The sequence below is a fragment of the Ornithorhynchus anatinus genome, chromosome 10 (assembly GCF_004115215.2).
Source record: "Ornithorhynchus anatinus isolate Pmale09 chromosome 10, mOrnAna1.pri.v4, whole genome shotgun sequence".
Taxonomy (NCBI): Eukaryota; Metazoa; Chordata; class Mammalia; order Monotremata; family Ornithorhynchidae; genus Ornithorhynchus; species Ornithorhynchus anatinus.
The window spans coordinates 36,091,153-36,104,822 of record NC_041737.1 but is presented as its reverse complement, the minus strand read 5'-3'; the positions used below and the strand labels follow the sequence as shown (position 1 = coordinate 36,104,822).

Sequence of the window (13,670 nt, the reverse complement as noted above, 5' to 3'; positions counted from 1 at the left end):
GCTGTATATCCCAGCCACTATGCAACACAATCTCTCCCTGGAAAGGGGGGAGTCATTCATTAATTCATCCATTCATTCATTCATTCAATCAATTGTATTTATTGAGAGCTTACTGTGTGCAGAGCACTGTACTAAGTGCTTGGGAGAGTACAATGCAACAGTAAACAGACATGTTTCCAGCCCACAATGAGCTTACAGTCTAGAGCAGGAGAGACAGACATTAATACATACAAAAATTACATACTTATATACTTATGTATATAAGTGCTGTGGGCTGGGAAGAGGGGAAGAACAGATGGAGCAAGTAAGGGCGATGCAGAAGGAAACGGGAGAAGAGAAAGGGGGTAGTTAGTCAGGGAAGTCCTCTTGGAGATGTGCCTTCAATAAGGCTTTGAATGGGGGGAGAGTAATTGTCTGTCGAATTTGAGGTGGGAAGGCGTTCCAGGCCAGAGGCAGGATGTGGGTGAGTGGTCGGCGGTGAGATAGGCAAGATCAAGATACAGTGAGAAGAATACCATTAGAAAAGTGAAGTGTGTGAGCTGGGTTGTAGCTAGGAAAGTAGCAAGGCTAGGTAGGAGGGGGCAAGGTAATGGAGTGCTTTAAAGCCAGTGGTGAGGGGTTTTTGTTCGATGCAGAGGTGGATGGGCAACCACTGGAGTTTCTTGAGGAATGGGGAAATGTTCTGAATGTTTTTTTAAAAAATGATCTGGGCAGTAGAGTTAAGTATGGACTGGAGTGGGGAGAGGCAGGAGGCTGGGAGGTCAGCAAAAAGGTTGATGCAATAATCAGCAAGAAGGCTGATGCAATAATCCAGGTGGGTTAGGATGAGTGATTGTATTAACATGGCAGCAGTTTGGATGGAGAGGAAAGGGTGGATGTTATGAAGGTGGGACCGACAGGGTTTAGTGATGGATTGAATACATGGGTTGAACGAGAGAGTAATCAAGGATAATGTCAGGGTTAGGGGCTTGTGAGACAGGAAGAATGGTGGTGCCACCTAGAGTGATGGGAAAGTCAGGGGGAGGACAGGCTTTGGTTGAAAAGATCAGGGGTTCTGTTTTGGATATGTTAAGCTTGAGGTGACAGTAGGACATCCAAGTAGAGATGTCTTGAAGGTGAGAGGAAACGTGAGACTGCTGAGATGGATAGAGATCAAGACTGGAGTTGGACATTTGGGCATCATCCACATAGATGTGGTAGTTGAAGCAATGGGAGTGAATGAGTTCTCCAAGTGAATGGGTGTAGATGGAGAGTAGAAAGGGACCAAGAACTGAACCTTGAGGGACTCCCCCCCACACACACACAGTTAGGGAAGCTATTAATCTCATTCATCCCTTCAAGAGCCTAACTAGAGAAAATGGTAGCACTCTATAATCCAGATCTGCTCAATCACATTGATATTTAGCTACATTTCAGCAGATTGAAAACAAAATCTTTAATAATTTAATTAAGGTAAACCTTGTGGAAATGACAACCTGAAACAACCAGAGTATGTACCTATTAGAACTGCAGAATCTTAGGGCTCACCTCGGCCATCTATTTGCCTTCAAAGAGTGCTCTATTTAAACTACTGCAGTCAGATGGAGCTTACACTACGTTTAAAATTCTCCAGAGTAGATTGCAAGACACTGCAGTCTGGGCAAAATTCTGCATTGCCATGTTCTGAAGCCTCTCAACCCAGATGCACATAGAAATGCATCTTGTTTAGTCCCTACCCAGTAAGAACTTCAATTACACTATACATATTACAGGTGATAAATAAGGCCAAACAGCGTGCGAACCGAGAAGTCATTACTTAGAACAAAAAAGAATCTTAAGCAGAGTTGTTGCAGAAGGGACTTACTGCCACCCAGAGGCCAAACCAGAAGTTAACTGGAGAGCTAAACTGAGCCAAAATTAAGTGCAGAAAGCTCCTGCTTTTCATTTTTCCCCTCCCCCTCCCCCCCCCCCCCCCCCCATAAGGGTTTCTGAAGAGGTCCGCGCATTTGCTTTGGGGTGGCTAAGCAAAGCCAAAGGGAATCGACTCAGGAAAGTGGAGTTAACTATGTAGTTTTAGCAAGGAACAAAGGTAACCTGGAAGGAACTAGACATCGCCAGAGGAGGGCCAACCTGACCTGCCATCAGGGCAGTGGGCAAAAAAAGGTTCCTAGCCTTGAACCACAAATAGCTATGGCCTTTTCTGCTGATCTCAGGGAAATACCCTGAAAGAAATGTAGCTGGGTCTCCATTAAGTAAAGAAAACTGGAGGTGCATACAGACTCTCTCTCTCTCTCTCTCTCACACACACACACACACACACACCTGCCTGTCATTAGGCATTCCAAATTTGACTTAGACCAGCATGTGGGAAGAAAGCCAGTAAGCCAAAATGAAATAGAAATTCTCTGTAGAACAAGAAAATCCTCATCCTAGTTAGTGATTATACGTTACCTGTTTTCATATCCAAACTCTGAGAGAGCTAGGCATTAATTAAAAGAAGAAGCAGTGTCACCTAGTGGATAGAGCATGGGGCTGGGAATCAGAAGGATCTGGGTTCTAATCTCAGCTTCACTGTGTTGTAGATGCAAAAAAATAGATCCCTGTGGTACTGATGATCCTTGCGGTGCTAATGTACTTGTTCCAAGTGGAAAGAGCTTAGGGCTGGGAGTCAGGACATCTGGGTTTTAGACTCAACTCCGCCACTGGACTACTTTGGGACCTTGTCCAAGTCACTTAACTTCTCTGGGCCTCAGTTTCCTGATCTGTAAAATGGGAATAAGATAGCCATTGAAGTCCATGCTGGACAAGGACTGTGGCTGATCTGGGGCTTTCAATCTTGGAGAAGCAGCGTGGCTCAGTGGAAAGAGCACGGGCTTTGGAGTCAGGGCTCATGAGTTCGAATCCCAGCTCTGCCACTTGTCGGCTGTGTGACTGTGGGCAAGTCACTTAACTTCTCTGTGCCTCAGTTCCCTCATCTGTAAAATGGGGATTAAGACTGTGAACCCCACGTGGGACAACCTGATTCCCCTGTGTCTACCCCAGCACTTAGAACAGTGCTCGGCACATAGTAAGCGCTTAACAAATACCAACATTATTATTATAACCTTGAATCTACCTACTTTCTTAGCATGTGGCAATTGATTAATAAATTTCATTATTTATTTATGTATCTATTTATAAAATATATTTTATAATATATTTAAATATTGATATACATTAGTATGGCTTTATTTATCTACTCATTTTTTCAGCTATTTCAACTTAATGTTTCATCTCCCATCACCACCAAGAAAAGCACTGTGATGACCTCCACTATCTCCACCAAAGATCCCTGCTCCTGGCCTGCTTGGCCAGGGGTACAAGCCACTCTCATTGAAACTACCACCTTCCCTTTCGCCAACAAGTGTCCCCGCTCCCAGTATGCTTTGGGCAAGCCAGGCCAAGCAATGAAAGCTGCTCCCATGAGCTCTTTGACCTCTCCATCGCCATGAAGAAAAGCACTCATGGTAACCCCTACCTTTTCTCCCACCACTGCATGAGCCATGTTCATCGGTGTGTTGCTGTTCCCCTGCACGTTCCATCCCTCCTGAGAAAAGCACCCGTAGTAGCCACTGCCTTCCCTCCGGCCTAGGTGAGTCCCCGCACCCGGCATGCTCCATGCTGACTGAGCCGGGGATAAAAACTGCTTCAGCACAATCTTGGACTCTTCCATTCCTACCAAGACTTTGAGCTTATTTTGTGCATTTGATTGTGTTTTAATGTTTCATTACTCCTAATGTGTCTGTCTCCAATTCTTTCTCCCCACTTAAACTGTTAGATTGAGAGCTCCCAAGAGACAAGGTTGGTGTCTAATTCCCACCTGTGAATTCTTTCCAAGCACTTAGAACACTGCTTTGCACACAGAAAACATTTAATAAATACTACTACTACTGTTTGTACTGCTTCCTGCTTTGAATTTGTTTTTCTCCATCTTTCACTTCCTGTAAATACTATTGTCTGTCTCCCTCATTATGGTAAAAACACCTGACGGGAAGTACATGAGTTTGGCTACTGCTGCACTTTTCCAAGTACTTATGGCAATTCCTAACACTCAGTAGATACTCAATAAAGGTCACTGATTGATTGATACATTTTTTTTCAAGCCTGCATCTTGGTATCCTGATCTTCACAAGGCTTTTGTTTCAGACAACTCCTCTCCCAGTTGATGACTAATTGCATCACCATGGCTTAAAATTATTTATTCCGCCTTTTCTGGCTATGAATTCTCCCTTTCAATCCACTACAGAACAACTTGTAAGCTGATTCTGTTCCAGGAAATAATGGTTAGTTACCTTAACTCCCAATGCACTGTTGACTATGGTTCAAAAATGATGCTCATAGAACTACTCAAACCCACAGTTTTCTCTCTCTCTTAGACACTCCCACACCCACACAATCCCCCAGCTCCTCCCCCCCAACCATACACACACAAACACGGCCCAGAGAATAGCTTCTGACAGCAAACTGTGCTGAAACATCAAATGTGTGTATGTCTGCTGGAGGGGTGGTGTTTTAGGGGAGATGTTTGCCCAAGGATAAGGTAATACGTCTGGGGTAGGGGCAAGTTCAGAATGAAGTAGGGAAGATGGCGCCAATGTTGTCATACACAGCTTATTTTAATTGCTTCATGCATCAAAACGGGGCCATGCAAAATCTATCAGACCCGGAACTCAAGGGGTGTAAACATGACTCTTCCTCTTTCTCTCCAATCTCTATTACATACTGTTGTATGGGTCATTTTCTTGAAATGTCACCTCTCTCTCCTCTTTCCTCTTCTCAAAACCCTCTAATGGCTTCCTATTTCCCTCTGCATAAAACAAAGGCTCCTCATGCTCTCCCATATTACTTTATCAGCCCTCTTCACCCCTATTCTCCTTGACTCAGTCTCTTCATTCTGCCCAAGCTAATCTTCTAGCTTTGACTTATTCTCTACTCTCCTGTCTCCATCCCCTTGCCTGCTCTCACTGTTACCCTGGCCTGGAACTCTCTATTCTCAAAAATCCAACAGACCACAGCTCTTACTCCCCTCAAAGCCTTAATAAAATCCCACCTCTTTCAGAAAGTTTTCACTGATTAACTCCCAATGGCACAAGCCACATCAAGCCATCAGCCACCTCTGTCGCTATTTACTCATACCCTCCCTCAGCACTTTTGTGCATATAGTTAACTGATTCTGTGGGTAATTTAGTTTTTCCAATTTTCAATTTTTTTGTGTGTCTCCCTCATTACAGTGACCTTGGGCAAGCCGCTCAACTTTTCTGTGCTTCGGTTCCCTCATCTGTAAAATAGGAATTAAGATTTTGAGCCCTATATGGGACAGGGATTGTGTCTGACCTCACAACCTTGTACTGATCCCAGTGGTTAGAACAGTGCTTGGCACATAGTATTATTACTACAGTGTAAACTACTCATGGACAGAGATGTTTCTTGCATCTGTTTGTAATTTTCCAAGTGCTCAGGTCAGTGCATTGTGCTCAATATGTAACTTTACTTCTACTATTAACAGTACTAGCCTTCACCACAGAAGCCATAAACGCAGCCCAATATCTGCACTGGCAGCCCAGAGATAAAGGCTGTCACAGAGTTATGTCACCTAGGTTGCACTCTGACCGATGATATAATGCTACACAAAGTAAAAAATTGACTCAAGAAAACCAGCACATAAGAATAAGAATAATTATTATGGCATTTGTTAAGCATTTACTAAGTGCCAGGCCTCGTACTAAGCACTGGGGAGGATACAAGCAAATCGGGTCCCTGTCCCACATAGGGACACATAGAGGTCACAGTCTCAATCCCCATTTTACAGATGAGGTAACTGAGGCACACAGAAGTAAAGTGATTTGCCTAAGGTCATACAGCAGACAAGAGGTGGAGCCAGGATTAGAATGCAAGATGTTCTGACTTCCAGGTCCATGCCTTATCCACTAAGCAATGCTCCTTCTCTATCCACTATGCTATGCTGCACATCCTTTGGAAGACTACCAAAAGGCATTAGTCTCCCTCTCAAACAAAACGTCTACCAGTCCACAGGGCATGCCAACCTACTCTATTATCGTGAGACCTGATTTCCTTGAGCAATTCAATCAGTGTCATGTATGGCAACTGCGAATGGCAAGACAGATTACAAATCGTGAAATCCTAGAATGAAGCCAGTCTCCTAGCATTGAAGCTGTACTTACTAACCACAGCTGGGCTGGGTGGATGTTTGAGGGGAATGAGATACAACTGGCTTCAAAGAGCTGAAAGAGGAAACTGAAATTAACTGAGAGAGAAAACGTTTTAAGGAAACTGAAACGAAACTTCTGCCAATGCTGCATCTCAGCGGAATACTATGCATCTACCATCTAAGATACATCAGGATGACCTTTTGCAATCAAGAAAGGTGCAGCTCCTTTCAAACTGAAATTTCATAAGGGTTATGAGGCAAGGAGGTGAAAGTGAAACAGATCAAAGTGAGGCAAACATGGCAGCATAGTGAAGGGTAGTCTAGGCCTGAGCCCGTACTGATCAGTGCAACTCAGTGGAAAGAGCCTGGGCTTGAGAGTCGGAGGACATGGGTTTGAATCCTGGCTCTGCTACTTGTCAGCTGTGTGACTGTGGGCAAGTCACTTAACTTCTCCATGCCTCAGTTCCTCATCTGTAAAATGGGGATTGGGACTGTGAGCCTCACGTGGGACAACCTGATTACTCTGTATCTCCCCCAGCACTTAGAACAGTGCTCTGCACGTAGTAAGCGCTTAACAAATACCAACATTATTATTATTATTATCAGGACTTAGGCTTCCACTGTCACCTTTATGGCCACACACTCCACCTTAGGATAATTTCACCATCTTTTTTTTTATGGTATTTGTTAAGTGCTTACTAAAATCACACAGTAAACACAGGTCTTCTGACTCCCATAGCCATGCTTTTTCCACAAGGTCATGGTGCTTCTCAATCAGTGGCTGTGGTGAGCCCACAGCAAGGTGCCTTATTAGTGACAGTTTGTGATCCCATGAACAACAAGAAGGAGGACACTTGCTACGGCACTGATGCGCTCTACCTTAAACAGGTGATTGCTGGCCTGTGGGGGTGGAGCATGGAAGGCCTTCTCTCCCTCCTCTACTCGGTAAAGGGCCTGAACCAATCAGTGACTGCATGTAGAGTCACAGCTGTGATGTCTAAGGCACATAAAAGGTGGTCATTTTTGAATCCCAAAAGAGGCACACAAAGGGCATGCAGAGAGGCACACAGGAAGCATGCTGAGGTAGCTCAGAGGGAAGCTCCTGGAGCAGAAGCACGCAGAGGAGAAGTAAGAAGGAAACAGCAGGCGAGCAGCATTGAAAAGCAGCAGAAGGAAGCATCACTTGGAAGCAGAAAGAAGCACTGGCAGAAAGAGCTCCCTTGACCAGCAGATGGGTATTGGACACTGAGTGGAGTGGAGTGAGAGTATGTGTATCTGTCACTCCCTTGCATGTTGGTAAAACTAAGTAAAAAAAACTTCCACATTGAGCTTGGTGATTAGAGGTGTGGTTTAATTCTACCGAGGCTCCCCAAGTCCAGGAAAGTCCTGGTTGGTACGAACCGGGGGCTCATGACAGTGACCATGTATGGAAGCCCAAAGGTTGAATTTTTCTCATATGTTGGCAATTTGGGTCTATTCTCCCCCTGCCATTGCTCTGTAGCGCAGGATAATGTATGGCGCCTCTGCCCACCTACTCACTCATTGTACTCCATGGCCCTGTGTGAACATGACTAACAGGGGTGTGAGAGAGTGTCATGATGCTATAAAAACTACTAGCACTCTTACTTTGCTCAGGGTCTTAGTTCTGAAGTCTCAAGACCGAGGTTACCTGTCATTCTTACAGGAGACTCATTCCATTCCATCTCCATGAGGGCCAAAGTTGCCTTTAACTTTTATTATATGTTTCTATTCCTAAACAGTTAGCACAGGGCTCTGCACTCCAAAACACCTCCATAAATGATGACAGACTTAAAGGTAACTGGAGAACTGTGTTGTCTCCCCATCTTCCCACCCAAACCCATCACTGTTGATGGCACCACCATCCTTCCTATCTCACAAGCCAGTAATCCTGGCATTATCCTTGATTCCTCTCTCTCTCATTCCACCCATATATTCAAACCATCACAAAATCCCATCAGTTCTACTTTCACATCACCAAAATCCACCCCTTCCTCTCCCTCCAAACTACCATATTATTGCAAGCACTTATCCAATCCCTCCTTGATTATTATATCAGCTTCCTTGCTGACCTCCCCACCTCCTGTCTCTCCCCATTCCAGTCCACACTCCATTCTGCTGCCTGAATCATTTTCCTTCAAAAACGTTCAGACCATGCTTCTCCACTCCTCAAGAAACTCCAGTAGTTACCCATCCACCTCTGCATCCAACAAAAACTCCTCACCAATGGTTTTAAATCACTTATTCACCTTGCCCCCTCCTACCTCAACTCACTACTTTTCTACTACAACCCAGCCCGCATACATCGCTCCTCTAATACAGACCTTCTCACTGTATCTCGACCTTATCTATCTCGTCGTTGACCTCTCGCCCACATCCTGCCTGTGGCCTGGAACACCCTCCCTCCTCATATCAGACAGATCATTGCTCTCCCCCACTTCGAAGCCTTGTTAAAGGCACATCTTCTCCAAGAAGTCATCCCTGACTAAGTCCTCCTCTCCCCTTCTCCCACTCCCTTCTGTGCCTCTCTTACTTGCTCCTTCATTCATCCTTCCTCCCAATTCCACAGCACATATGTTTATATCTGTATAGCTGTAAGTTATTTATTTATCACCCCCTCTGGACTGTAAGCTCGTTGTGATGAGGAATGTGTTGTTAGACTGTACTCTCTCAAGTGCTTAGTGTAGAGTGCTTTGCACACAGTAAGCACTCAATAAATATGATTAAATGAATGAATGACTCTAGTAATATGGGAAATGTACTGGTTTCCTAACACTCTCTGGAGAGCTGAGGTTTTATACCCCAGTGAACAGTCAACACAATCATATCCCACAGGTCAGGCTTGCGGATGACTGATCACCTGAGGTCTCCAAACAACCATCAGAATCCCAGGTTTTGGGATGGGACCTTGAACTATGCTTGGGAAAAACCTCTGAGGGAACGAACCTGACCTTTCCTGCTATAGAGGGGCCAGCACCCATTACAAACCTTTCATCATTTGGCAGTTCATTATTATCTTTCATCCATGAAATGGTGGGCATTAACGTAGGATCGTGTTTCACTCTGCACTCAAATGACACGCTGCCAGCTCTTTGCACAACTTGGTATTCGGGTGGTTTAATGATCCTTGTTGGATCTGAAATTTGAAGTCACAGTGAGTCACGTTCAAAGCTGAAAAGTGTTTTTCATGTTGTCATGATTTAAAATTTTGTGACTTACCTTTGACTTCGAGGTGAACCTCATTTTTTGCCATGCCTAATTTATTTCTCACTACACATGTGTAGGTTCCAATGCTGTCCTTTTGGGCCACGGGAATCTCCAACGTTCCATTGTCATGGAAAACATATTCCTCTCCTCGGAGAATGCTTCCTTTTGCTCCTTTAAACCTGTAAGGCATAAAACGGTACCATGATACACCAAACCTACAGCTTCTTTTGCAAGGGCCTCAAGTGGCTTTCTCTGAATCCAAGTTTTGCACAATGAGATTTATATCAATACTAAAAACTATCCTGCTTGTGAATGTGCTAACTGAGGGGACAGCTTAGGGAAAACTTTGGAAGCAAAAAATTGTGAACTATCTTGACAGTGAAATCCCCTGGAAGCATTCAACTCATGCAATTGTATCAAGCCCCCCTGAACTCTAGTTTTCCTCCCTGCTGGACTTTTTTATACCTCACCCTCAGTGAAGTAGTAGAAGTAGAAACTACTACAACTTCTGGCGATCAGAACCAGAAGTAGCTAGCTGTTCTTGGGCCTTGCTCTAAGTCCCCATTCCCTCCCTGAATTCCTGCAGAGCTGATGACATTTTGTCAAACTTCACTCTCCTCAAACCAAAAACAGACTCAGTTCTCTTTCTGCTTTGTCCCCATAGAAATGGGATAATCCTCTGCGACTGCTTTACTTTCTGCTTCCTACTCCTGCAGGTCTGGGATGTTTCTTTTGCTATCAGGTTAGGGCTTGAGGGCATGAAAAGGAATCAGAAGAAAGGGCAAGAGAGAGACAGAATGAGAGACTCCACTGCGTGGGACACTGAAATGCCTGGCTGTGGAAGAAAATGTAGCAGAAAGGGAGAAGGAGAAAAGAAAAAAAAATGGCTGCAGAGGTTTGGCTTCTCTCTATCCAGTCTGGCCCTTTGCTCCATGTTGACGCATGCTCCATGCTTGAGAAGCAGCATGGCCTAGTGGATATAGCTGGGAGTCGGAAGGACCTGGGTTCTAATCCTAGCTCTGCCACTTGTCTGCTGTGTGACCTTGGGCAAGTCACTTAACTTCTCTGTGCCCCAGTTATCTCATCTATACATTGGGGATTAAGATTTTGCACCCCATATGGGACAGGGAATGTTATCCAATCCAATTAGCTTGTATCTACCCCAGCGCTTAGTAAGTTATCTACCTAGTAAGCACATAACAAATACCAACATCATCATTCATGGTCCATTCCTGAGGCACATTTTCATCCCTGTCAGCAACAGGATTAATCAGGAAGGAAAAACATAACCCCAGACAACTGTGAAGCAGATGCTTAGAATGGGAAAACCTTGGATTAGTAGTGGGTTTTATTATAATGGAATGTGAAAAATACTGAGGATTAAGGGGGTTGAACAAATATGGAGAGAAAAATGTCACATGGACATGATTTCTTCAGTTATATAAGATCCATTATAGCAACTTGTTTAATAAAATGTACAAGATTATTTCAGCCCCATTAAGCTAATAGTAGAGCATCAACAGTGCTCACTGATTTAGGCAATGGTGTTTTCCAACTTCAGTTCCTATCACTCTCCTTTTTCCCCTGTGCCTCATCCCAGTTTTTTACTTCTCCCAAAATAACAGGATTTCCTTGATGCTGTAGGATTTCAAAAATGAGCAAAATAAAGCAAAATATTTTGCCTATTTTAGAAACCTTCCAGTTGTGAACTTTGTAATATATGGGCATTGTAGAAGGGAAGAACAGTGGTAAAAGAGTTGGGTGAATGAGGAAAGAGCGGGATAGGTTAAATAATGTTGACAATGGGGTTGGCAGAATTATTCCAACAAAATAGGCCTCCACAATCATCCTAGAACCCTTCCGAAGTCCTCAGTTTGGATTAAAGGCCTTTCCCCCTCCCTGGACTCCGTTTCCCATCAGATCTGCTAAACTTCTTCCATCCCCACCTTCAAAGCTTCCTAAAATAACACATCCTCCAGGAGGCATTCCCTAACTAATCCCCACCTCCATGATCAGCCTACTAATTAATCAATCAATCCATCTTTAGCATTCATTGAGTGCCTATTTTGCACAGAATAGTGTACTGGGCAGTTGGAATCAATCAAACAATGGAATTTATCGAGCACTGACTGTGTGCAAAGCACTGTACTAGGTCTTGGGAGAGTACAATGCAACAGAGCGGATAGATACAATCTCTGCCTACATCGTGGAAGAGTGAAATAGAGTTAGTAGACATGGTCTCTTGTCTCAAGAAGCTTAAAATCTCTTTGCGGACACAGACATTAAAATAATTCACAGATAGGAGAAAGAAGAAAACGTGTCTATGCTTAAGTAAGTAAGGGTATGTAAGATCTGTACGAGAAGCTTCAAGGCCTAGTAGATAGCGCACGGGCCCAGGAGTCAGGACTTGGGTTCTAATCCCACTACAGCACTGATCGGTAGTGTGACCTAGGGCAAGACACTCAATGTTTCTATGCCGTGGTTCTCTCATCTATAAAATGAGAATTAAGATTGTGAGCCCCATTTGGGACAGGGATTGTGTCTGACCTCACAACCTTGTACTTACCCCAGTGCTTAGAACAGTGTTTGGCACACAGTATTATTACAACATGTAACCTACTCATGGAAGGGGTGCTTCTTGCAAATGTTTGTAATTTTCCAAGTGCTCAGGTCAGTGCATTGTGCTCAATATGTATCTTTACTTCTACTATTAATAGTACTAGCCTTCACCACAGAAGCCATAAACGCAGCCCAATATCTGCACTGGCAACCCAGAGATAAAGGCTGTCACAGAGTTCTGTCACCTAGGTTGCACTCTGACCGATGACGTAATGCTATACAAAGTAAGAAATTGACTCAAGAAAACCAGCACATAAGAATAATAATTATGGCATTTGTTAAGCACTTACTAAGCGCCAGGCCTTGTACTAAGTGCTGGGGAGGATACAAGCAAATGGGTTTGGACAGAGTCCCTGTCCCACATGGGGCTCACAGTCTTAATCCCCTTTTTATAGATGAGGTAACTGAGGCACAGAGAAGTAAAGTGACTTGCTCAAGGTCACACAGCAGACAAGTGGCAGATAGTGACCTTAGAAGCAGCAGCATCAGTGAAGGGGAAAGAATGTGGATTGTAGAGGGTAAGAAAGGTAATTTGAGATGAGAAAGTAGAGGCACTGGGTGTAGAAAACTTATTCAAGTGGAGATGATCCAGGACTGGAGGTTGGGGGTGCAAGATTGACAGAAGAACATGGACAAGAGACTTATCCCATCTGCCATCTAAAGCCTCATGATTGCAAGCTCCTCAAAGGCAAGGTCTGGTTTACTCTCAACCCACCAGAGCACTGAGCTGCTTTACTCGTAAACCATGCCACCTTGGCTCCACCCCCAAATGGTGCCTCCTGGCTTCACCTCTGGGGGAAAGACAGAAGCAACAGCAGCACACTTGACTTGGCCTCCCAAACCCCGGGGTGGCCAGTAACCCTGCCGCCCCCACCATCCCCGTGATATGTCACTCTGGGACCTCTTTCCCAATCACTCTGCACCATCCCTGTGGGAAGGACAGGAAGCAGTGGCATCTTAAAACACAGAATGCTGGAGAGGCCACAGAGTGGTCGTCACTTTGGTTAAGACTATGGTCCCTGAACCTCTGCTCTTCAAGCCACAGTTCCCTGTAGCTTTTATCTTATTTTGTGTTTATCCCTGCCCTTGTCTTCTATGTTCATTCTGTGGGATTTTTTTCTGTTTGATTTCTTCCAAATGTGTCCATCACCAGTTCCTTTCTCCTTTATTCTTAGATTGTGAGCCTCTTGAGGAAAAGATACCCTAATTCTCACACATCTATTCTTATTCAGTGCTTTGTACACGATAAGCACTTCAGTTACTGTTGCTACTTCTCCTCCTCCTCCTCCTCAACTGTTCATTCCCAAGTGTCTAGCTCACAAAACTCATTCCATGAATACTGATAATGATGAAAACTATAACTTGGGAATATAAGAAGACAGCAAGAGATAAGGGAGAGGAAGAGATGTCGAGGAAAGAGTGAGATCTAGCTACCTTTCATGTTTGAAGATGCTGCTGTTGATGGTAAAATCATATCAATTCATTCAATAGTATTTCTTGAGCATTTCCTATGTGCAGAGCACTGTACTAGCACTTGGAATGTACAAATCGGTAACAGATAGAGAGAGTCCCTGCCCTTTGATGGGCTTACAGTCTAATCAGGGGAGACAGACAGTCAAAAACAATAGCAATAAGAATC

The 13,670-nt window shown here is 44.2% G+C and overlaps 1 protein-coding gene across 47 annotated transcripts in view; it reads right to left on the bottom strand.

Annotated features, from left to right (window-relative positions):
• The window catches only part of NRCAM (neuronal cell adhesion molecule), a 192,285-nt gene that overhangs the window by 60,994 nt on the left and 117,621 nt on the right, over positions 1 to 13,670 (bottom strand). For all 47 annotated transcript variants that reach the window (XR_005660488.1, XR_005660489.1, XM_039913311.1 and 44 more), the window contains 2 exons: positions 9,425 to 9,591; positions 9,194 to 9,341 (listed from right to left, as the gene is read on the bottom strand). Coding sequence is in view for 45 of the 47 variants with exons in the window: in XM_039913311.1 (XP_039769245.1) it covers positions 9,194 to 9,341; positions 9,425 to 9,591 (315 nt within the window). In the remaining 2 variants the exon portion in view is untranslated. The remainder of the gene's footprint in view (positions 1 to 9,193; positions 9,342 to 9,424; positions 9,592 to 13,670) is intronic.